The sequence below is a fragment of the Coptis chinensis genome, chromosome 1 (genome assembly GCF_015680905.1).
Source record: "Coptis chinensis isolate HL-2020 chromosome 1, ASM1568090v1, whole genome shotgun sequence".
NCBI classification, from domain to species: Eukaryota; Viridiplantae; Streptophyta; class Magnoliopsida; order Ranunculales; family Ranunculaceae; genus Coptis; species Coptis chinensis.
The window spans coordinates 76,848,240-76,874,442 of NC_141456.1; the positions used below are offsets into that span (position 1 = coordinate 76,848,240).

The window sequence follows — 26,203 nt, forward strand, 5'->3', positions numbered from 1 at the left end:
TTATCAATATTTTTACCCTATTTTAAAAAAAAAAAAAAAATATCCTTTGGAATTCGGACACTATATAGAACATGTGGCAGTGTTGGCTTATGACATTGGTGCAAATACAGGCATCTATGTAATAAATAAATGACGACATACGATACCGTTGGATCTCGAAAACAAATTCACATTCTCTCTCTTCTTTTTTGTTTTTGATTTTCGGACCGTTAGATCTCGGATCCAATGGTATTAGCACACTCACCCCTATAGGGATATCCTCGGGGTAGCCCAAATCTAAATAATACAAGGGAGAGTCCCACCATTTGTGTTCAGAGACATACGTGGCAATTTTGATGCTTTTCCGCAGGGGAAGGGGGGGTTCACTTAAAATAAAAAAGTGTTATAAATCAGAGGAGGGCCGGTGTGAGCGTGTGTGGAAGGACAAGGACCGACATAGTTAGAAATAGACAAACCATTGCAGACACAACACTCCATTATTAATTTCCTTTTTTAAAGTCATAATATATAATTTGGCTCTCTCCCAGAAGAAGAAAGAAGAATTGCTGGCACGCACGAACCGCATGCGTTGCCGGATCACCCTCCACTCCGAAAATTAGAGGCTTTCCTTTTTGTTTTTATTACTGGCCCGAATCTTTTTCACCCGCTCTCTCTTTTCTTGTTATTTGATAGGTACGTTTTTTTTGTTTGTTTGTTTGTTTTTATTTTGTTGGGATTGATTCTTTCTTTCTTTTGCCCTCCTCAACCCTCTCTTTTTTTCCTTTCCTTTTTCAGATTCTGTTTCATAGTTTCTGCCATAACCAAGTTAGGTTTTTCATTTGATGTTTTTTTTATAATAATAATTATCTTATTAAAATTTAAGTAGTTCCCATTCTTTTTTATTACCCTCAGAAAACTGATCTGAGATGTCTTCTTAGGTGATACTGTTATTTTCTTTCACCTGAAGATTGCATCAATATAATCAAATGTATGAGTTCCGGAGGTTGGTATGCTACATGTTAACATTTTGGCGGCCTGGACTATAAGAAATCAAAATTTGTGATCAAGTTGGTATGGCTTCTGGAAGTAGCATTTGCGTGGACGTTTCTGAGTCTCATCCTGTAGATACCGAACTTTCTATGACAAGTAACCATCTTGAACTTAGTAAGCCATTAAATACTTCTGGCATCAAAGCAGGGATATCTTCTACTAATGGTGTGCATGAGCTTCTTGAATGCCCAGTATGCACGAAGTCAATGTTTCCTCCCATACATCAGGTTTTTTTTCCATCTCTTTTGTGTTAATGATCTAGTTTATCTGTTTTGAATTCTTACCATGTGTTTTCATATGAATTTTACCCTTTACATTTATAATGTGTGTCATCTCATTTATAAAACACAATCCCCAATACTCTAGAAATTACGCCATACATATAAGTTGGTAATTATTCATTTGTTTAACGCTCACCGATAATTTTATGTTGCATAGTTGAACAAAGAAAAAGTAATAGGAATTGAAAGCGTGTCTAAATAGATGAACCTGAATACCCTAGAAATGTCGCCAAGCATATAAGTTGGAAAACAAAATATTAATTTGTGTTGGGGTAGACAAAAAAAGAAAGCCTATGTTGTCAAAGGCAGCAACTAAGGAAACAATCATAGGAAAATAGTAGCAGGTTGTTGTCAAAGGAATTGTCAAGGAAACTCAACTGTCCAAGGTGCCAACTGGGAAACAGTAGTGCCTCACGCCTTGCCTAGCGACCTAGCTTCTAACGACATAGCACCTAGCAGGAGATAAAACCGATTTAGTAGTCACTAACTTCAATTCATTGAGATCATGGTCACAGTGTATCTCAATGTAACCGTCAAGGCCTTTTTGCCTGATACCAAATTTGTAGCAATCCCACCCGCATGTCACCTCTCGATATTGTCCCCACTTAGCCACCAAAAGGCTCAAATCCACAGCTTGGCCTCATTCATGGATGTGGGGTTTCCAAATAGTCCTCAACAAGCAAGAGTTGTATCAATAGACTTTATCCATGATTGTAGACTTAGACGACTTCCTCTCCAATTTGGGAATTTACCCTTGTGGGATATTACATACATACTTCTTCAAAAGTGAACCAAAGAAAGAAAAAAGGTGTTTACTTGTTGCATTAAGAATGTAGAATTAACTATCAAAATAGTCACTCTAGTTTCCCCAATTTTGCAATTGAGTAACTGTTTTTTCTTTGTTTTTTTTAATAAATTTGGAAGTATACTCTTTTATTTTTGCAATTAAATGTTTATGTCAGTTGGGAGTCAACGCTTGACAAAATTTTGAGTTGTCAAATTTTTGTTGCTTTTCAATAAGTTTTTTTTTGTTTATAATGATGTGTAGGAACAAAAGTAGTGCTTAAAAGGTAAAAAAAAAAAAATTGAAACATTAGGAAAAATATTTGCCTACTCATTATTCCGTGAATGCCCGTTAACGGACTTTAACTCCCAATTGACAGGATCACTTGATTACTAAAATTAAAAAGTATACCCAAATTTTTTTTTTCTGTTTTTTTTTTTTTGGTACAGTTACTCAGATTGAAGAATCAGGTATAGTACAGTCAATCAAAGTAGTTTTATCTTATTTGAGTTATGTATGACACTGTGTATCTGTCACCACGAAAGAGACTACATATCCTGTCAAGAAAACATTAATTTAAGGAAAAAAAAATCACATGGCTGTGGAAATGTTTTGGTCAATAGAGTGAGTCTTTTGTGGTTTTGAGAGCAATGAAAAATTCTACACTGTTGGAAATGTGGAATTCAGTGAAACATTTACCAAAATATTGTTCTAGGCATAACTTACATTATGAATGTGATATTTTCACACTATACAGAATCCAAGAAGCCATCAGCACATCACTTACAAGATTGGAAATAGGGTTTGCAGGAAATTAACTTGTATACACTGATAGCCTACCTACATGGTTGACCAATGGTTGCTTGACTGGGTGCAGTAGTATTGTCGAACATTTTTACTATGTATTACTCTTTCTCTTTACCACTTTTGACTGTTTAGCAACAAGACAATAACACCAAGGAGTACGTAGGGATAAAACTAGCAGGGTCCCACCTTTGACTTTCATAGAGGCTCTCAGAGGAGAGTTTAAGAACATAAATAAAACTCTAAAATAATTACATCGACGCCACTCAACACAAAATATCCCAATTTCCTCACTTTTCTGATAGGAGAGTGTAAGAAAATGAAAGCAATTTCACCACCCAAAACACCAGAAATATTCTACAGAAATTCCAATTTAGTTATTCCATTTTTTTCTTCAAAGTAAAATCCCAATAGCACCTTCAATCTCAAGAATGTAGTTGCAAAACTCATGCACACGTTGACAAGTGCCCCACACACACCTTACACACACTACTTAAGATAGTGCAAGAAAGTGCATTAACATCTTATGAATTCCGACATAATTAGCAATGTCTGTCCAATGTTAAAGTCGCAGTAAAATCAAATAGTTTTGTACCATGCTTGGGCCCCCCCGGCCAAATTCCTGATCCCATGGTCACTCATCCACCAATCCTCCGCCATTATTTTTGTTTTATCATAGGATTCAGGATCGGTTGATTAGATTATGTGTATGAAAGTGAAGGGAATTCTAAATGAAAACATGGCTAGAACTTAGAAGTTGAAACTTGGAACTTCATGTGAAGTTTAACTTGGTTTTATTGTTTTATACATCCAGTAGTTGGTTTAATTTACAACCATACATCTTGGTTCGAGGCAGTCAAAGCCATAGGGAAGTCCCCAAAACTAACTCAACCATGGTATTTTGTCTCTCCACATATCTTGTTAATATGGTCTCTAGTCACAACTATGAAGGATTGAATTTGTCCTGTTTCACCATATAGACAGATGCCTTAGGAGTAGATTATGGACGGTCACGAAACTCTTATTATGCCTTCATTTTGTCTTTTTATTTTTTCATACATCTTATTTCCAATTTTCCACAAGTATTATGTTAGTTTTTGCCATGTCCTTTTTCTTGAATCGTGTCACACCAACAACATACACTTCTTTTGTTACACAACTTGGTCTAATAATGTTTATTTTCAGTGTCCAAACGGCCATACCCTGTGTTCAAGTTGCAAACAGAGGGTACATAATCACTGTCCTACGTGCCGCTATGAAATGGGAAACATAAGATGCCTAGCTCTTGAGAAAGTGGCCGAGTCCCTTGAACTACCCTGTCGACATCAGAACCTTGGATGTGCTGATGTATTTCCGTATTACAGCAAATTAAAACATGAGCAGCTCTGCAGATTCAGGCCCTACAATTGCCCTTATGCAGGTTCAGAGTGCCCTGTGACTGGTGATATCCCTACACTTGTTGGCCACCTCAAAGATGATCACAAAGTGGACATGCATGATGGTTGCACATTCAACCATAGATATGTAAAATCCAACCCGCAAGAGGTTGAGAATGCTACCTGGATGCTAACTGTAAGTTCTATCTCCATCACTCAGTCTTTTAAGTTGCATTATATGGTTGTCATATTTCGGTTAGCACTGGTAGATATTCTCTAGAATCTTCACCTCGGTTTTCATGATCTTGTATGCTTTTACTGTGATCTGTAATACTATTATGTTTGTAATTTGGTGATACTTGAGTTGGTATGGAAGTTTAATTATCTTCTCTCCTTGACCAAATAAGAAACCTCTTCCTCAAGTATAGAAAGAAAGGGCCCAACATCATCAACATCTTTAGTAAAGAAACTCTGTTTTATTGGTTGTGTCCAAATATGTCTGTGACGGCTTATTAGCTTTGTATTTCTGGTGTCCAGAAATAGGATCTATTCCCTGTCAATAAGAATATCAGTACTGGGTGGGTTTTACAGTTCTGCTCTTGTAAAAACGAGAAACCTCTTCCAAAAAATCGTAGAAGAGAAGAAGAAAAAAGCGGCATTAATAAAGGAACATTGTTTGATTGATCCTCCACTTTCCGGACAACATACAAAGAGACCCGCCAACAGTCAAGTAACTAGCGAATTTGTTAGAGAGATTTATAGTTAGTCCTTTCTCTTCTATCTCCCATCTATTGTTCAAACATGTCTGTGATGTCCTATTAGCTTTATATTTTTTGGTCAGTCTTGTTCCATAGATAAGAAGCATATATGTTTATAGAAGTTCCGGCATCTGCAATTAATCTAGAGAGATTTAGGTAATTATTTGAAACTCTCTAAATAGATGCATGGTCAAACTTTTTTTATTTTTTTTAATAAAAATAAAAATTATTGTATGTCTTTCTGTTAGTATTATAAAGGATTGCCTTAGCCTAAACAAAATTATTTGGTTCTTCGATTTTCTGTTTTTTAAGTTAACAATAATGAAGGTCCATTTGATTGTCAACACGTGTTAAAGTTGAAGCTATAAGAGTATTTTATTGATGTATATAAAATTGATACTTAATGCTAAAACTGCAGGAGAGAAACCAAATGTGACTTTTACATTTGTTTTTGTATTTCGTACTTCATACTTTTGTAAAGGTCTAGCAAAGATCTTTTTGACATTAAAGCTTTGAATGTAAATTCAACAATTAAGGATTATATCGTTTGAAATTAATACAATTGCATTATGAATTTGTATGGAGTCTAAGTTGAAGAGAACGAGCACGAGCATGCCTCCTGAATCCTCTAATTGTCCTATTTTGAGAAGCTAAGAACCAGGGATACGAAATAATGAAATAAGAGTACGACACAACTCGAACACACGAGGATGCGATCTTGAAAAGATGTAGGATATTTATACATTAGATACATCAAATACTAGTTGCCCAGTGCCTTCGGACACTAATTGTAGTCCGTCTTTCGCATGGGCTTTATGAAAGGGGGACAGGCGAGAAAATAGAAGTATGACTTTTGTTTAAGCTAATGGCATCCAATTGATTGCTTACAAATTCTATAAAGGATTTTTTTCGTTATGAAAAATCTGTGGTGATTCCCAAGTTATCTCCCATACATACATTTAGATTCTATGGTAAGTAAAAAAATTTACTTGTTTTCAAACAGATTGTAATGTGGTATAGTAAGTGGGTTTGTAATTTTAACAATATTATAACTCCAAATTACTTATATATGGTGTTTGCAGTTAGAGATTATCTTAGGTTTCCTCTGTATCTGAGCTACCACTCAGCAATAAGTTTCTGGAGTTACCTATCTTCTGTTATGTTATGATGATTAGGTGTACTTTTTCCATATATAAAAGTACAAAGGTACTAAATTTTCAGAAACTCAACCGAATGAACTAGAAGTAAACAATTCCGTAAACTATCAGTAAGTGACCCACAGATTAAATATCTGACACAAATCGTTACCTCAAGTTTCCTTTTTTTTTTTTTGAAGATTGTAATTTCTACAATTCCAAGGAAACAAAATAACATTATTTGTATAAGTGAATATATTAGAAGTTTACATATTGTAAAGACTTAAACTGTTGTGATGTTAGTATAGTCCCACGTGGGATAATCAAACCTTGCATGATAACATTATATAGTTCCATGGGCCGCTCCACCCGTGATCAATTGGTTTTGAGTTAGATGCCCCAATGTGTACGATGGTATCAAACATTTGGCCCAAAGGGGCCTTAACTCCACATCAACCAAGTATGTTTGTCCACGTGTTAGGCTTGATTAACGCCACTAGTGAAGGGGCGTGTTGAGATGTTAGTATAGTCCCACATGGGGATAATTGATGCCTTGCATAACAATATATAGTTCCAAGGCCGCTTTTCATAACCGATTGGTTTTGAGTTGGATGCCCTAATGTTTAAGCTAAACAAACGGATTAAAAAAACATAGCCTTTCACTCATTTGACCTAAGTGTGATGCTTCTTTAATCGGGCTTGTGTAAACCCTTGTTCAAGTGTTAAATGTCATTTCCTCTGAGAGTGTCTGATACGTTCTCGAGGTGTCCATGGAGTGTACAGTGGTATCAGAACTAAAAAAGCAAAAAGCAAATAGAAATATGTATTTTCAAGTATCCGACACGTATCCAGAGTTGTCTGAAGAGTTCCGGTGTCCAGTACTTGTCCGAACAGATACATGGTCCTACAAAGAGTATTTGTGCATCATAGCTGAGATGTTTGTCTAAGTCAAGTTTTGACATGACTTTAGGAGTTGAGGTTGCCTATCTGTTAAAGAACAACCATTTTGGTAATGTTGTATTCTCATGTCATAAGTACACACCAATACTTATCCGTTCTAACTTTAGGTGCGCATATGTGTTGTGTCACACACACTAGTGTTTTTAAAAACGTTCTCAACCTTATGCTGTTTATATTGGTTTTGTTAACTCATGCATAATTATAATCTCCTTTTCAGATATTAAAATCACTTCTCAAAAGGTTCTTAGTATTCACTGTGTTACTTGGGCTTTCTGTGAAACGTTACTACTACTGGGCACTTATTGACATATTTCTATTGGTATCCATTACTAGTAATGTTCATGAGTTAGTAAATCTTATGTTATCCCTGCTAACTTGACTCCTTTTTCTTTCTGTAAGTTGATAGTTATTATAGCTATATTTCAAACATATATGTATATATAAGAGAGGCAAATGTTTTTATCATCTCTTTTCTGAAAATTTAAAAATCATTTTACTGTAAATTGCGAAAATCATTCTCTTTTTTCAATTCTCTTTTTACTGACGAAGAAAATATTAATTGATAACTTACAATATACATTATAAATGATGAGGGAAGATTCACCAGTCAACCAAAGTACCAAACACAAGAAAAGGAAAAAGAACAAGGAGAAAATGATATTTTCTATTATATTATTCTTGGATGCGTTTTATGACTCTAAGAAGTGGTAGTCGTGGTCTAGTTTGCAGACGATGTTCTATGGGTTCATGTACTTGACTAGCAATTAGTACCAAAGTACCTTTAAGAGGTCATTTAGAGTCCAAAGTATATGATAATTGTGAACAAGATAGAGGATATGGAGTACCATTTTAGTATTAAGATCCGTAGGACTCTAATTGATGACAGGAAATACCTTGAGTTATTTATTATTCATATTTTGCTTCTTGCATTATTCGTTAGTGTTATTTTTATTGTTCATAGGACACTAATGGAGGATAATCTCTCCCATAAAATCCAAGACGATAATTGAAGTGAGGAGTGTATGGGGGCTGTTATCTGACTGACACACTTTGAGTGAATTGAAAGACAACCTATGTGCCTATTATGTAGACCACGCTATGTGGGTGTCATATTCTGCAATTAAGAAAAGTATCCTTAGTCTCAATATAGTAGAACTGAGGATGTTGAGTTGGAGAGACTAGATAGAATAAAATTAGGAACTTGTGCAAATTAGATTTTGCAGGATTATTTTGGCGACAAACTATAAGTGAATCAGATGGCTTGGCCAATGGTTGGAACTTGGAACCCTTGTTACTATTTGGGGATGTATACATGTTGAGGATTTTGAAAGAAAAAAAGGCCAGAGCAAAGAAGATATGGGATGAGAGCAGATTCAGTAACACTCATAATGTGAACTATTGATAGAAAGAGAAAACAATATTTGTCTAGTCAAACTAGCAATCGTTTTGGAATAAGGTATTCTTGCTTTAGTGAAGCTATAGTTTCTTTGGGAAATTAGAACCTCTTTATTTTCCTTTTTGTTGTAAAAGTAATTATTGGTATCTCAAAAGTTCCATATACATACCCCTTATGCTTATTGGACCCTCTTTGCATTACAAGAGTAATCCCAATACAAATAAGATCTTGGAAGGTCACCCCCTTAAAACAAGGTCTCGCACATGCCATAATGCTCAATCTATATAGCGTCTTCTTGATCCCCTCCACTATCTTGTAATTCCTCAAGCACCCTTGTATTCATTGTTTTTTTCATAAAGTGAAAACAATAGCTCTTGGGAGATGCTCCACAATTCATGTTGCCTTCCTAGAAAGCGGTAACAATATTATCATACTACTAAATGCCTCCCTAATGTTGGTAAATGGCGTCCAATGCTTGTGGCACTCATTAGCAACTCGACCTCATCTAGGATTTCCTGCTTTCTACGAAAGTACCCTACAAATCGGATAACTGATTGAAGGACTGTTTTTAATATAGGTGGGATAATGTGCAATAGTAAAGTCATCTCCGCTCATAGACATCAGAGTGATGAATGCTGTGTTAATTCTCCAATAAAGGAACCGGTTTCCTGAAAACCTTTCATGACTTCTATCATAACCTTTTTCATAAAATGCCAGCATCTACTGTAAAACGTGATCTGGAAACAGTCAGGTCCTGGAGATCTCTCACTTCCTAAGTTTTTCATCTGTGAGATTCTCCTCCTTACTGAAGTCTTTGGCCTTCCATGTGTTTTTGTTGTTTGTCACTTGATGCAATAGGAAAGTCGTTTGACAATGTGATCAAGAATCGCCCTCGAGTTCTGTTCCATAACTCCTATCTTCAAGCCAAGCTTTTGTATTGACTTTTCACATTGGCAATCATTTGGAAAAAATGTGTGTAACTGTCAGTCCCCTTGTTAGAACCATCTTTCCCATTATTTCTGATGCTGATTGATTTCCTCCATCTCAACAAACTTCTTAGCTCCTGCTTTAGGTTAGTTCTTTCCGCGTTTACTTCCCCCGATTGAGTACTGAGTTCATGTTTCATGTCCAGAGCTTGCATAGCTGCATTTTTCTCTTTGATTTGTGCATCAACTGTACTGAAGGTCTTGTTCCACTCTCGCAGCTTACATAGATTCTTTTAGTTTCCCACCACCATACTAAGCTGGGTCTTCTGTGGAAGGAGAAAGGTGACCACCATTCTTCTAATTCACATTCAAGGACTTGTTTCCGACATCCGAACCACATCAACTCGAAACGGAGTGGCCAAGGACAGCTGACTGATGATTTCTTGTCTAATAAAACAGCGTTGTGATCCGAGGTATATATAGCTAGAGCAATTTCCTTTGCAGTGGAAATTTAGCTGTCGTGTTGGACAGACTATGACCAGCAGTTCAAGTATAATTTGCCCCAAACTGTGGAAGGCCTTATCTGGCGATCAATCTCCAGAATTCCGCTTAAATACAAGTAGATAATCTTCAGCACCCTTTTTCTCCGTTGCAGTACCTTACGACATTAAAGTCGCAAAACAAACACTATGAGACATCTGCCCAACCAGAAAACAACATATCTAGACAAATCCCATATTCAAAGAATCAAAGATACATGGATGAGAAAGATAATTTTATAAACCTAGAGAAGTCATCCACTATAATCGATAATATAGTGTTGAGTTCGGGCGTGAGCGAAATTCCGAAGTGTATTCCTTGGTTGATTCTCACTAATAGGATCAAAGAATGTGAAGAAACCGGCCTATAAGAGGAGGAAAGTGTTAGAGGGAGAGACAGAAACTGTTACGTTTCAGTCTAAGCACATTTAGAACTCCTAAGTCATCTAAGTCGATTTCTATTTCTATTATTTAGATCAATCTGTCTACGAATCTTCCAATGCTACTTGCTATCATGAATAGAGAAGTCATGTATTGGAAAGATGAAAATAATGAGAAAAGGTGTTTGGAATCGGTTTAGATATGATTGTCTCCTGTCATGGATAGAGTCACAGAAGAATGTACTTTCTGCAAACTCCCTTTATGATGATAACGACTCGTTTCTTTTTCCTTTCTCGAAAGGCATTAACTGAATTTTAGGAACGTCCCCCTATTCATGTTTATGTTTGCTAGGCTCATCTGTTGATGTTGACTGTTGGGCAGAGCCTACTCAACATCCCTTTGTCTAATTACGATTATGAAATCATCTGACCTCAAGCTCCGATTTTCTCTGCAGGTTTTCAATTGCTTTGGGCAACATTTCTGTCTCCATTTTGAGGCCTTCCTGTCAGGGGTAGCTCCAGTTTATATGGCATTCTTGAGATTCATGGGAGATGATAATGATGCAAAGAATTTCAGCTACAGTCTGGAAGTTGGTGGCAATGGTCGGAAGTTAACCTGGCAGGGAGTACCAAGGAGCATAAGGGACAGCCACAAGAAGGTCCGGGACAGTTATGATGGTTTGGTAATTCACCGAAACATGGCACTTTTCTTCTCTGGTGGCAATAGACAGGAGCTAAAGTTGCGAGTGACTGGTCGTATTTGGAAAGAACAATGAAAGGGTGATATGAGTGACTGGTCTTGTATGGAGAAAAAATTGATAGGGTGAAATGAGTTGCTGGTCTTGTATGGAAAAAAAAATTGATAGGGTGAAATGAATTACTGTATATGGCACAAACAGTGATTTGGTGAAATTATACTCCTCCTATCTTCATTAAAGGGATTTGCTTTTGCTTTATTTGTTCTACTCATCTACTGTGGAAACGTCTAACAAGATAATCGTATCTGGTCGACATAGCTTGCTTAGTATTGTAAATGACATGGACTTTGTATTGCATGCAAGTAGATTTGAGGCAGTGTCATGCATTTACTTGTACGTATTTGCTAGTTATGGTTGTCTGACTGTCAGTAATAATCCATTATTCCATTTATAGGATTAGCTGGACTTTGAACTTATTTGCAATGTGTGCATGGTTCAACAGTGTTGGGAACATTCTATCCTTGATTGGCACCTTGAACCTTAAAATATGTATAAATTTCCGTTTACCATTGTTTTACACAAAAGTTTACAGCCATTAGAAACTTCAGATCCCACCATTTCTTCTGTGGATTTGATCTCCATATAGGTGAGCGTGGTTGTGTTGAATATGAGAATAGTACCAATGGTTGACTTGCACTGGATTTTGTGAGATACTATTTTTGTCTTTCTCCAAAGGATGTTTCGGCAAATTTGATATAAGAAGAAGCTCAACCGGAGTGAACTAACTTTTTCTGTTATTTTACCAGAAGGCACATGACATGTCATATTGATACTCTTTTACTCTCTCATATTTATTTATTTTATTTTTATTATTATGTAGGCTTCACAAAACTAAAAAAACAAACAAAACAAAATTTTCAATTTATTTTAATAAGTGAATAAAAAATTAAAAAATAAAGTGGGGGACTTAGTGTTTGTGGGACTTATATTTTTTTAGATTTTTTTTTATTATGATGGGCCCACATGAAAAAAAATCTATTTTAAAGAGAAATTTTTTTTTTTTTAAATTTCATGTGGCCCTACAAATTTTTTTTTTTTTTTATTATGAACCCCACTTATTTTTAGTTTTCTTGTTTTTTAATCATTTTATTTTTTCATTTTTATTCACTTATTAAAAAAATTGAAAACATTTGTTTTTTTGTAGAGCCTATATAATAATAAAAATAAAATATAGGAAATTAAAAGAGTATCAAGATCATATAATGTGCCTTGACCGGTCAAACGATGAAAAAAATTAGTTGACTACGTTTGATCGTCGTCGTCAGGGGGGTAATCCTAATTGTAACTACTGGTGAGGGATATATTTTAAGTTATAAGATATTGAAAGTACAGATCAGCCCTATCCATAATGACTTGGCAATTTGGCACCCACCATAATAAATGTCGTTGTCATCATATATAGTGCAAGGCTGTCAACAGGCCGAATTCAAGTCGGACTTACATAAGTTTAGGTCCGGCACGTTTGACAAATGTATGTTTTCAGGCCTAGCATGAATGAACTTATGTGTCAGTCAAATATGTCCCTTGAATGCGACCCTTAAATAAAAACATAACATACTAAAAATGTTGTAACAAATTAAATGGAAGATTGTCCCTAAAACTAACTTTGAAGCATCACAGGAGTTCTTCAAAATATCACAAATAACTTTTGTTATCACCATTCTTCGTTTCATGGTGCTGCCTACAAGGTATATATATAAATTAAAAGCTCAATTTGATATTATTCAAATAAAACAAAGTGTTTTAAAATGTAGTTTATTTATTAATATGGAAAGAAAGTTTATTACCTTATAATCATTATCGGCTTGCTCCAAATTAAACGAGAAAATGCATCCTTAATTCCTTATAGTGTACTTATGGAAAACATTTTAAAATCTTTTAACTATTTACATTAAAATAAATAAATAAATTGATTAAAATGCATATAAAATATTCAATAGGTAAACAGCAGACACACATCATGCGTGTATCTATCAACTCCAAGGATTTTTTCTTTCTAATTGTATTATCTTTTTTTTTTCTTCAAATTACAATGTCCAAACAAAATCAAATCTTATAACATTCTTTACAAAAAAAGACAAATATTTAATTTTATTAGTTAATATTTACACAATAAGATTGGCCCCAAAAATTTAGTCAACAAACTCATATTTAAAGATTCTTTATTGTATTTACCAAATTGCCACACCTTTTTGGTATGTTTTGTTCTCTTTTCTTATTGGCCACTTAATTACCTCTCATAGTTACCAAATACCCTGCCATTTTGTTCTACTTACACATATGATGTTATATTATCCCCTACACCAAGTCTTCTATTGTAGGTTGTAGTTTCTACAATTATTCATTCATTTTCCTTTTAAATGAAATCAAACAATTAAAAACCTAATTTTAGTTAATTAATATAATGCAAATGATTTTTAACTGTTACTGATATTGTTCCTCATATTTAAACTTTTCTAGCATAAAAACACAAGCATCGCGTGTGCATATTGAGTAATATATATAGATGTCTATGACTCTCAAATAATATCTTTTTTTTTAATGGTAACTCTCAAAATAATATCCATATCTCTTCGGACAAAATATTTGGTTTTCGACGTGTGCAAACGCAATTTTTTTTTTCCTGAAATATGTTGTGCTGGTTTTACATAGTGTGGAGTAGATTTCCTTCATATTTTGTAAAATAGACCAATATAAATGTATTTAGTCAATATTTGCCAGCTAAGACTTCTATGTTAAACATTCTTGCAAGTCTTTTCTTCTGATCCATTCAAACTCTTTTGGTTTCCTTGGTAGAACACCTTCTCCCCGTACTTTGTTTGGATATTTCTACAAATGAAGTTTTAGTCAGTACTCTTGGTGATTATGTCGTCACAAGATCTCATGACCTTCGTCGGTGTGATCAACCAAATGAAGAACTATAACACTCCGTGTTTTAATTCTTTGTTTTCCTAATAATAATAATAATAAAGATAATAATGAAAATAGATAATAGATAAAACAGATATAGGATATCCAGCAGTTACGGACGGATAAAAGCCCGTAGATAAATGGATAAGTGTTGTCCTTGTTTTTTGGGGGAGTTTTCTCACGTAGAGTTTTTGGGAAAAAAAAAACACAGCGAGGGTTTTAGAAAAAAATGGGATTTTTTTTAAAGAAGAAAGGGAAGGTTTTCTTGTAGCTGGCTGATATAATCGGAGAGCTTTCTGGTGAGTAGATTTTATCTCTCACGGACTACTATAACGATGGTTTTTTTTTCATCAATTTCAAATCTACGGTTTATTATCAAAATATATAAGTTTTATGTTTATTTGTTCATTCTATTCGGTCGTGATTTTTGGACAAATTGTTGAAACTCTTTAGTACGATCTTCACCTCCATACTATATCATGGAGGCGCTTATTAGCCCCAAACACCGCCACTTTCTTAATATTTTTGATCTTTGTGATATCGCGTGGTTGTGTAGATTTTGTTTTTTTTTTAATTTAATTTGTGTATTTGTTAGATGATGTTGGAATCGAATTTGTTGGTATAGTATAGTGTTGGTTTGAATTAAGGGTGATTGTGGGTGTCGTGAAGAAATAGAGATAAATACTTGGAAAGAAAATTTCACTCAATAATTTTCTTTTAGTCGAAGCTTTGAAGAACTGTTAATGGAGTCAAACAATTCTTATATGCATATCTCGGTCTTGTTTGGGTTGGTTTAAACTATGGTTGTTTTATTTGTTGTTTTGTGTTGGTTGTTGATGTATGATGGACGTTGGGTTAGGGATTGAGTCCGTGGTGGTTTAGGGTCCTTGTAAATTTATTAAAGCTTGGAGAAGCCATTAATGGCAGCAGTAAAAATTTCTAGATCTAGTTTTGGGTGAGGTTTGGATTTAATAATTTGGGGTTTTCACTTTCATTAATGTTGTTTGGGTTTTTATGGGGAGCAAAAACGAGTTGATGAAGTGAGGAGTGGGTGGCCGGTCGATTTGGTGGCTGGTGGAGGAGAGAATTGGGGAAGAAGATGAACAGTAACCGATTTTGGGCTTGGGCCTAATCGGTTGGGCCAAAAACATTAGCTAGGATGGGCCAGTTCTATTTTTGTTTGGTTGGGCCCGATTTTTGGTTTTAATTTTGTTTGGGCCCTTTTTCCTATTAGTGTTAACTTGTTATGGGCCAGTTCTAATTTTTGTAATTATGGGCCGGTTTTCTCCTATTTTGTGGGCTAGGCCATTATTGTTTTAAGTGGATCTGTTCCCTCTAGATATTTCTAGTTGGGCTAAATCTATTGTTGGGCCGGTGTATAGTTTGGTTTTTTTTTTTTGTTTGATCCGGCTAACATAATTTGAACTTTTGGTTACGTCATAGGCTTGGCCAGTTGGGTCCGAACCATTACCTTAGTCATGATCCCATGAGCCATGCACATTGACCTTATATTAAGTGGATCTGTTCCCTCTAGATATTTCTAGTTGGGCTAAATCTATTGTTGGGCGGTGTATAGTTTGGTTTTTTTTTGATCCAACAACATAATTTGAACTTTTGGTTTTCTACGTCATAGAAAGAATCTTGGCCATTAAGGTCCGAACCATTACCTTAGTCATGATCCCATGAGCCATGCACATTGACCTTAGCCATGAACCATGGCTATGACCCGGAACTTGTTAAACATGGAAACGACAGTTTGACTTCGACCATGATGGTTGACTTTGACTTTGACCAGGGTTGACTTTGACCAGTTGACCCAATTTGACCTTTTAACTCGGATTATGATTTGGGTTATTAAGATAGGTCTAGGGCTATTAGCATACTTGACTTTAGGCTAAGACCTCTATATATACGTGTGTATGTGTATTAACTACTATGTGATTTTTGCAATATTTTATGATATGCAATGTTATGACACTAAGACATCCCTGAAATTAATAACGCGTAAATCAAAAATACAGGAATCAAAATACTCATTCGTTCTCTAAATTGATATATAAAATAAAGTTCAATAATGCGTAAATAAATATACCGCACTCTTTTAGAACTCTCCATGCCTTAAGGTTTCGGAATTGAGTTTTATGACTGTTGATGTCATAGGATAGGTGGGCATTTATTGAATGTGCCATAAATGGCCCGTTAGCGTTATCTATGGGTATTCATTGAATGTGTCATGAATGACCCGGGTATTCATTGAATGTGCCATGAATGACCAGATTCTTTGGACTGCCCTAGAGAGGAACTAAGGTATTCGCCTTGCGGGTTAGTTGTATTCCTTGAGTGTACGGGAATGTAGAGTTGGGTATTCCTTGAATGTGACGGGAATGACCTAAGGTATATAGGCACTAAATGGTGAGTGTATAAGAAAAGAAATTGATTAGTTGATAAGAGAAATTGATTTGATTATGCGAGTGTATTTGGGCTTGCATTGGAATACCTATAGGATATCTACACATATTATATAGGTTCTAACTTTCTTTTGCAGGAGGGTAGGACTTAATAACATTTTGTGCAGGGATGCGGTCCTACCCTTATACAGTAGTGGATATCGGTAAGTTTGAATTAAATGATTTAGATATTAAAACGAGTATTAGAATGAGTTAATATAATAGAAGTTTTGCTTGGGAAGAAACTATGCTTGGGGTTGAAATGACGGAACTACACATCTTCAAAGCCGAATGATTAAGTTATGGGAAAATATAAAGTGATTGTTTGGATAATTAAAGTATGATAATGTTTATATGTGGTTAGTCTACTCATACCAAAGAAATTCCATTTTGCGACCCATGTTTGCTTTGTTTTGGCAACGTGGGTGTGTTCTTAGGAACACAGTGGAAGTCGATGGAACCGCGTGTGATTAGGATTCTGAACATTTGGAAGCGATCACGGGAGTTTAGTTTATTAGGTCCGATCTTTTGGAAGGATGTAATAACGTAGGTTACATTTTTATATGACATGAGAATACGATGTTGGAAATTGTTATTCTTAAAGTTTGTTTATGTTTGTATTGGGATGGAAGAAAGTTTTTAATAAAGTGATAGTTGAGGAATTTGGAGATTTTTGTTGTTAAGTTGATCCCGCTTGATGTGGGGTTTTAGGTTTTGACATGTGTTGTATCTACCCCGTCATAGCCTGGGTTTTTAGACAATTGAACCAAGTGATGTTTGAGATATTTATATTTTAAACATTTATTTTTTTTAATTGTTTAGAAATTCTTAATTTAAAATGACATTTTTGTATCGAGCTTAGGTTAGCCTAGATAGTGTGAAGGTCTAGGTGATCCTCGGATTGTGGTGAATGGGTAGTAGGAGTGTTTCTTTGTGGTATTTGGTTTGGCTTGTTGTTTTGTGTGTACTTTTATAGTGGAATGTTGGGATATGATTAGGAAAATAAAATGCTTGTTTTAACGGTTAATTTCTTATGAAATTTATAATCGAAATTTTTGCATGTTATAGTGTTGTTTTCCTAACGGAGTTTTCTATTTTTAAGTAAGTATTGACTAAAGAAGAAATGGTTATTCTAAGATTTCATAGTTGAGTAAATTGGAATTATCCAAGGAATAAAGAAACCCTTTTGATAAAGGTTGGATTTGAAATATTTGATATTGTCCAAGTTATGTATATCGTTGGTGTGTGATCCAATATACATAACATCTCTCTGTATGCATCGTTGGAGTGTGATCCAATGTGTAGATGTACATCATTGGAGTGTGATCTAGTGTGCATACCACACATCGTTGGTGTTTGATCCTATGTGATGGTAGAGAGTTAGTATGCATCGTTGGTGTGTGAACCAGTGTATACTTGCATATCGTTGGTGTGTGAGCCAGTATGCATGCCTCACATGGTAGGTGTTTGATCATATGTGATGGTGGACATAGTGTAGGCCGTTGATAATATGAATCAGTCTATATACGTTGTATATTTTTATTTTTCGAACATGTGGTGTTTGTGAGAGACAGAAATGTTGATATATGTGTAAACACTAAGGTGGTGGATGAAACATATGAGTTTTAAACAAATAGTTTTGATAGGGAAGATCGTTAAAAAGGAAATTATAATATGTGTTTTTTTTTTAACGCCTTTGGATTAGTTAGGGAAATACTAAGAGTGAAACTAACGCCTCGGTGTGAGAGGAACTACATTGCCTTCTTAGTATGATTTAACTTGAAGAATATAGGTTTTGCTAAATTGTGAAATAATGGGTTTACTTAAGTGTTGGCAATTGAAGAAATTAATTACGTTTATTCTTTTGAGTTGTGTATGCTAGCGTATATACGTATTTCTTGGGTTCAATACGTATATAGACACATTTTCAAAGTATGTGATTTGCATATTAGTATGTCTATCTATATGATATTGTATATGTATATTCCTTTTAAGGTGTGTATACTTGCGTATACACGTATGTCTCATTTTAATTGTTTGACGTACTGTTTGTTTGGTTAATCTACACTCTACCTTGAATCTCGGGACGATATCCTTTTAAGGTGTGTATATTATAACACCCCGTGTTTTAATTCTTTGTTTTCCTAATAAAAATAATAATAAAGATAATAATGAAAATATATAATAGATAAAACAAATATAGGATATCCAGCAGTTACGGACGGATAAAAGCCCGTAGATAAATGGATAAGTGTTGTCATTGTTTTTCGGGGAGTTTTCTCACGTAGAGTTTTTGGGAAAAAAAAAACACAACGAGGGTTTTAGAAAAAAATGGGATTTTTCTGAAAGAAGAAAGGGAAGGTTTTCTTGTAGCTGGCTAATAATCGGAGAGCGCTACAGGTGAGTAGATTTTATCTCTCACGGACTACTATAACGATGGTTTTTTTCATCAATTTCAAATCTACGGATTTATTATCAAAATATATAAGTTTTATGTTTATTTGTTCATTCTATTCGGTGCATGATTTTTGGACAGCTGTTGAAACTCTTTAGTGCGATACTGTCACCTCCATACTATATCATGGAGGCGCGAGCCCCAAACACCGCCACTTCCTTAATATTTTTGATACTGTGATACTGTGGTTGTGTAGATTTTGTTTTTTTTTTACTGTTAATTTGTGTATTTGTTAGATGATGTTGGAATCGAATTTGTTGGTATAGTATAGTGTTGGTTTGAATTAAGGGTGATTGTGGGTGTCGGAGAGGCTCATCGAAGCTTTGAAGAACCATTAATGGAGTCACCGGTCTTGTTTGGGTTGGTTTAAACTATGGTTGTTTTATTTGTTGTTTTGTGTTGGTTGTTGATGTATGATGGACGTTGGGTTAGGGATTGAGTCCGTGGTGTGGTTAGGGGTGGCAAATTTAAAGCTTGGAGAAGCCATTAATGGCGTGATAAAATTTCTAGATCTAGTTTTGGGTGAGGTTTGGATTTAATAATTTGGGGTTTTCGCTTTCATTAATGTTGTTTGGGTTTTATGGGGAGCAAAAACGAGTTGATGAAGTGAGGAGTGGGTGGCCTCGATTTGGTGGTCAAAGTGGAGGAGAGAATTGGGGAAGAAGATGAACAGTAACCGATTTTGGGCTTGGGCCTAATCGGTTGGGCCAAAAACATTAGCTAGGATGGGCCAGTTCTATTTTTGTTTGGTTGGGCCCGATTTTTTGTTTTAATTTTGTTTGGGCCCTTTTTCCTATTAGTGTTAACTTGTATGGGCCAGTTCTAATTTTTGTAATTATGGGCCGGTTTTCTTCTATTTTGTGGGCTAGGCCATTATTATTTTAAGTGGATCTGTTCCCTCTAGATATTTCTAGTTGGGCTAAATCTATTGTTGGACCGGTGTATAGTTTGGTTTTTTTTTTTTTGTTGGATCCGGCTAACATAATTTGAACTTTTGGTTACGTCATAGGCTTGGCCAGTTGGGTCCAAACCATTACCTTAGTCATGAGCCCATGAGCCATGCACATTGACCTTAGCCATGAACCATGGCTATGACCCCGAACCTGTTGAACATGGAAACGAAAGTTTGACTTCGACCATGATGGTTGACTTTGACTTTGACCAGTTGACCCAATTTGACCTTTTAACTCGGATTATGATTTGGGTTATTAAGATAGGTCTAGGGCTATTAGCATACTTGACTTTAGGCTAAGACCTCTATATATACGTGTGTATGTGTATTAACTACTATGTGATTTTTGCAATATTTTATGATATGCAACGTTATGACACTAAGACATCCCTGAAATTAATAACGCGTAAATAAAAAATACAGGAATCAAAATACTCATTCGTTCTCTAAATTGATATATAAAATAAAGTTCAATAATGCGTAAATAAATTTACCGCACTCTTTTAGAACTCTCCACTCCTTAAGGTTTTGGAATTGAGTTTTATGACTGTTGATGTCATAGGATAGGTGGGCATTTATTGAATGTGCCATAAATGGCCCGTTAGCGTTATCTATGGGTATTCATTGAATGTGCCATGAATGACCCGGGTATTCATTGAATGTGCCATGAATGACCGATTCTTTGGACTGCCTCTGAGAGGGAACTAAGGTATTCACCTTGCGGGTTAGTTGTATTCCTTGAGTGTACGGGAATGTAGAGTTGGGTATTCCTTGAATGTGACGGGAATGACCTAAGGTATATAGTGATAAGAGCCCAAAACTGTAGTTTTAACCCTTTAACAGTCATACTTGTAGACAAATTATGTGAGTAATAATTAAGAGTTAACACTGATTACGTGTTTTTATGCATTTCAGGCTTCAAAGTCCATTATGTGCAGAAATGTGCTACTTTAGCGAGATAAATGAGCAAAGGTCGGTTACTAAGGAGTTCCGTGATTAAAGGCCAAGTTTCGAGAAGACAAAGCCTTTCTAAAAAGCCCTGTCCAAAAGTCGAAAAAGTCGACGCGGGCGAACAAAGACACAAAAGTCGCCAGAACTTCCGAAGGACATATCTTTGGACTCGGACATCGAATGGGGCCTACCTTATGTCAAAACGACCGGCTCGGAATGATCTTTCCAATGGTCTAAGCCTTGACCCAATCAGAGGAGCAGAAGTGGACGGAAAGTCTGTTGAAGCCAACTGCAGCTGAAGAGGCCTTTTTGGATTGAAGAATTGGGTTTTGGGCCTGATTCTCTGGCCCAAAACATGGCTCCAAGCCCATGCACGATTTTTGGATCTGAATGTATAAAAACAAAAGCTTAGCTCTTTGTTAATGATAGATAGTTAGACCTAGATTAGATTTAGATTAGTTAGCCTCCATTAATGAATTCTAGATCTAGTTTTTCATGTAGATTAATTAAGTTTAGTTCCATTTCAATTATTGTATTAGATTAAACCTTTGAATCTTGTTCTTCATTTTGATTAGATCAATAAAGTAGTATTTTTATCAATTTCAATTTTGTCATTTCCATTCCTAGATCTAATTTCAATTCCTGTCTTTATTTCATTTGAGTCATTAAATTAGATTTCATTATTGTTTAATTAAGTAAATTTCAATTCTTTATATCATGTTTAGTTTAAATGTAATCGGAAATGATTGCGTAATGATTCTCGGCTAAACCTCCATTAGAGGGGGTTGAGAAGCCTTGATGAAAGCTTGATTCCGAATATCGTAGAATCGTCGTAATTTCCTTTCCACTCTAGAAATGATTAGTTCACCGTGAGAATGGGTTTAATCGTTCACATGCTAGTTATAAATTGGTAGGAATGCCATGTGTAATTAGGGATTAGGAAGAACCAATTGTTCTGCGAAGCAGTTCAATTCGGATTACCGACGATTCATCGTTAATAGGATTAAGTCGAGGTTAAGGTAGAATCAATCCCCTCTAACTCCTTATCATAGAATCAACGTAGCATTCCCTTAGTTATTCCCATCGTCGACTAGTTGCATTTAGGTGGGTAGTTGCATCGTAGTCTAGTTGCCTTTTTCGTAAATCTCTCATTAGACTTTAAGTTTAGAGTACTTACACTTGAGAACATAGCATGCGGAAGGACTAAGAGTGGAACGAATCACTCTACTCCACTATATCTCATAGACTTGAGAGTAGAATCTTGATAAAAACATAAGCATTATAAGATTAGTTTAGTTTTACTTACGTTTGTAAGTTTCATCACTTTATTTCGTAGGTAAAGCTATTCAATTTTATTCTTTATCATATAGGCACTAAATGGTGAGTGTATAAGAAAAGAAATTGATTAGTTGATAAGAGAAATTGATTTGATTATGCGAGTGTATTTGGGCTTGCATTGGAATACCTATAGGATATCTACACATATTATATAGAAGTTCTAACTTTCTTTTGCAGGAGGGTAGGACTTAATAACATTTTGTGCAGGGACGCGGTCCTACCCTTATACAGCAGTGGATATCGGTAAGTTTGAATTAAATGATTTAGATATTAAAACGAGTATTAGAATGAGTTAATATAATGGAAGTTTTGCTTGAGAAGAAACTATGCCGGTTGAAATGACGGAACTACCTGTCTTCCAAGCTGAGAATGATTAAGTTATGGGAAAATATAAAGTGATTGTTTGGATAATTAAAGTATGATAATGTTTATATGTGGTTAGTCTACTCATACCAGCAAATTCCATTTTGCTGACCCATGTTTGCTTTGTTTAGGCAACGTGGGTGTGTTCTTGGGAACACACAGGAAGGAAAGCGATGGAACCGCGGCGTGTGATTGGGATTCTCGCCTGGAGCAGTCTGGGAGTTTAGTTTATTAGGTCTGATCTTTTAGAAGGATGTAATAACGTAGGTTACATTTTTATATGACATAAGAATACGATGTTGGAAATTGTTATTCTTAAAGTTTGTTTATGTTTGTATTGGGATGGAAGAAAGTTTTTAATAAAGTGATAGTTGAGGAATTTGGAGATTTTTGTTGTTAAGTTGATCCTGTTGTGATGTGGGTTTTAGGTTTTGACATGTGTTGTATCCACCCCGTCATAGCCTGGGTTTTTAGACAATTGAACCAAGTGATGTTTGAGATATTTATATTTCAAATATTCATTTTTTTTAATTGTTTAGAAATTCGGGCTGTGACAAGAACCTTATTTCATTGAGGGAGAACAAAAACTGATGCAGGAAGATATGATCAAGAATTATCTTGGCAATTCATTAAACGGAGTTGAAGGATGGTGTGCAATGTACTTATTAAACAACGCATTAGAAAAAAGAGGATGGTTTAATCCTTACACTCTCATGGATTCATAAATATGGGTAGAGTTAGTTTGTTTATTTACACGCATATATGAAGCACTATGGTTCTTTATAGGTGTGTATTGACACACCTATTGTTGCTGTTGAGTGAGAGTAACTATGAAATGAACAATCTTTGTTGAATTTATAAATATGTACCAGCACAACTTTTGTGATTGTTGTTTTTTGTTATCATTGTTATTGTTATTGTGAATGTGTATGTCAATATTTATATGGATGATATTTTTGAGGTGTGTATACACACCTACTGCCTTTGATGATATCGTTGTAATCGGTGTGAACCTATAACTACTTGTCATAAATATAGTGGTTCATTGTTGTATGCATTTATATTGCCCTCTCTCCAAATCTCTGGACGAGACTCTTTTTTGAGGTGTGTATATTGTAGCACCTCTAACCTTTAAAACTTTATAAGTTATTTTATCGCACAAATGAGTTTTTACATATATTATTTCTTTAATTCATTTACCACAGGTCAAATTTTAAAACGACTAGTTTAAATGATTATCTCTATGTGTTGATGTTAGTATTTTGTTAGCAATCATTATGTTACTCAAAGTTATTAGATGTCAAAATTTATATTGATTATTGGGTGTTTTATTTCCAGTATGGGCTCTTGTGAGTGAAACCCGCTCACACCCTTGTTCATTAGATTGTATTCGGATCGAGCTCTTTCGACTGAATATTCAATTATCTGAAAAATAGGGGTGTGACAGTTACATAGGTTAAAAAAGGCTCATTGCTCACTATTTTTACCTTTCACCTTCTTAAATTTTTATCATATGCTTGACCTTAGTTTGCATTCAATTGGAGAAGGATCGACCACATCAACTTCAATTGGTGCTTCTTGAATTTTAGCCAAAACAAAAAACCCCAAGTCAGTTATATAGACAAAGAATTATAGAAATGGAAAAGGTATTTTGTGGTTATTGAATATGAAGAAGAATACCTTGTGGGGAAGCAAATCTTCACCTGACAAGTTGATATTTGGTAATGAACATTTCTCACATCATCTTTTATGTATTTACAAGTGTAGTTTTTAACAATCAAGTAGTTGGGTTATTACTCTTTTTTGGATGGAGATCATTCTCTTGGAATATTGGAATAGGAAAGGACATATATTGAAAGAAGAAACCATCTCAATAATGGACTACGTTGGCTCAAATTAGAGATCTAGAGACATCTAACTTATTTTCTTTTGGACAAAGGAAAGCTAATTAAAGAACGTTGGGTGGAGGAATGTAGTTGGAGAATTATTAATGGACTATGTTACATAATACATATTTTATGATATACATTATATCTAAGTTTGGAGTGGGCCCTCATCAGGTTTGAACATAGCGAGTCCAGAACTAGTCCAACAACTTATCGGATTGGATATGTTTTGTGTTGGACCTCATGTTTCAAACATGTTTTGAGGTATAAATCTTAAATTATCATACCATAGTAAGTCGGGCTTTGGTCGTGGCCTGGTCCATTGACAATCCTAGTAACCAGTGCCAGTTATATATCTTGTTGAACATGAAGATATATTCTATCATTCTAATTCTACAGGTTCATATGTGCATTGTTTTTGTTTCCTACCATACCGATAAATTTTTAAGTTAATTTGAGATTCCCTTTGTGTGTACATATTTTAGTAAATTAATATGTGACACGTGGCAACATCTTTTTATTACTCGGATATGGTCTTGGTGTGGGTAGAAAGTACCATAACACAGTTCAAGTCCAAGTCCTGAATAGCTCACTTCTTAGGTTCGAAAGTGAAATAAGAAAAGGAGGTTCGGAACTAGTCGGAGTAGTAGGTTTGGAGAACCACTTCTTGACTAGGAACTCCAACTCCAAAGTTCAAATACTCAAGTTCGGAACTCCAGCTCCTACTCCGAACCTAAGCATGTTTTTTAAGTGAATAGAAGAGACCTATTGGCTTCGGAAACATTAATTAGTTCTAGAAAAGTCTGGATAAGACTTAATAAGATATTGTTTCCTTGTTAAACTCTAATTACTTTTTTTTAATAGGATTTAGGTTTATCAGTCCCCACTGTTTCATTAAAGATGCAAATATACATGACCTTATTCATCTTCCTCCACAATTCTCTGTAACAGAGGTACTAGAGGAGGTATAAAGTAATTGTATCCTTCAACAGACTCAAGAGAAGCCAAGAATCAGCTGTTCTATTACATTCTCGGTATACATGGATAAATTCTACAGAGAGAAATCTCGATGCAACCTCTAAAATTTCTGCTTTGATGTTCCAGCATTTCCAAGGTGTTTGTTCCTTGTTAAGCAATATGTGTACTGCCCGCATAGAGTCTAAAGCCACCTCGATTCTTTGTGCGCGTATTATTTCACATCCCTTAAGTCCTACTAGGATGGCATTCATTTCCTAGTACAATACATTTTTCAGTCCTCCAGCTCCTGTGTATGCAAGTGCAACATCACCTTTGCTGTCTCTAATAATGCCGCCAATGCTTGCTAGAGCATCAGTGAGAGAGCCATCAAGGTTAAGCTTAACCATCCCTTCTCTAGGTTCTAACCAGCTGCATTGTTTCGCTCCATTGTTCTTGTAGTTCACTGTGATATCTAATGTTTCCAAAAGAGTTTTGGCATCTTGATTAACTTGAACTGGGGCTAAGGAGCCTTGTATAGACACTTTCATGCCTGTCATTAGTCGATCACAAACAACATGCCATGGCTGAGAGGTGTTCTTTAATATTCTGTTGTTTCTTTCTAGCTAAATGAAGCTAACAGTTGCATAGGCAAATGCTTTGTAGATTTCTACCTTTGTAGAGTTAGAACTACATAATCTGATAATTCGGTGCCATTCACTGGTTGAGTTTAGGGTTGCTCCTCTTATTCCCAACTGGTTCTTCATTCGACCCCAGATTGCTTTGCTGTACTGGTACTCAAAAAAGAGATGCCGAGAGT

The 26,203-nt window shown here is 35.3% G+C and overlaps 1 protein-coding gene across 2 annotated transcripts; it reads left to right on the top strand.

The window, feature by feature from the left end:
• The first annotated feature begins 262 nt into the window (after window positions 1-262).
• Window positions 263-11,325, top strand: LOC147525236 (E3 ubiquitin-protein ligase SINAT2-like). 2 transcript variants are annotated; one of them, XM_086605754.1, is made up of 5 exons: window positions 314-672; window positions 775-804; window positions 918-1,256; window positions 4,084-4,470; window positions 10,825-11,325. In XM_086605754.1, the coding sequence occupies exons 3-5, from the start codon at window positions 1,053-1,055 to the stop codon at window positions 11,143-11,145; spliced, it is 912 nt and encodes a 303-aa protein (XP_086461880.1). In that variant the 5' UTR covers window positions 314-672; window positions 775-804; window positions 918-1,052; the 3' UTR covers window positions 11,146-11,325. The 2 variants fall into 2 exon arrangements, with proteins under 2 accessions (XP_086461874.1, XP_086461880.1); XM_086605748.1 differs by lacking the exon at window positions 775-804 and having other exon boundaries at window positions 263-672.
• Window positions 11,326-26,203: the final 14,878 nt, after the last annotated feature.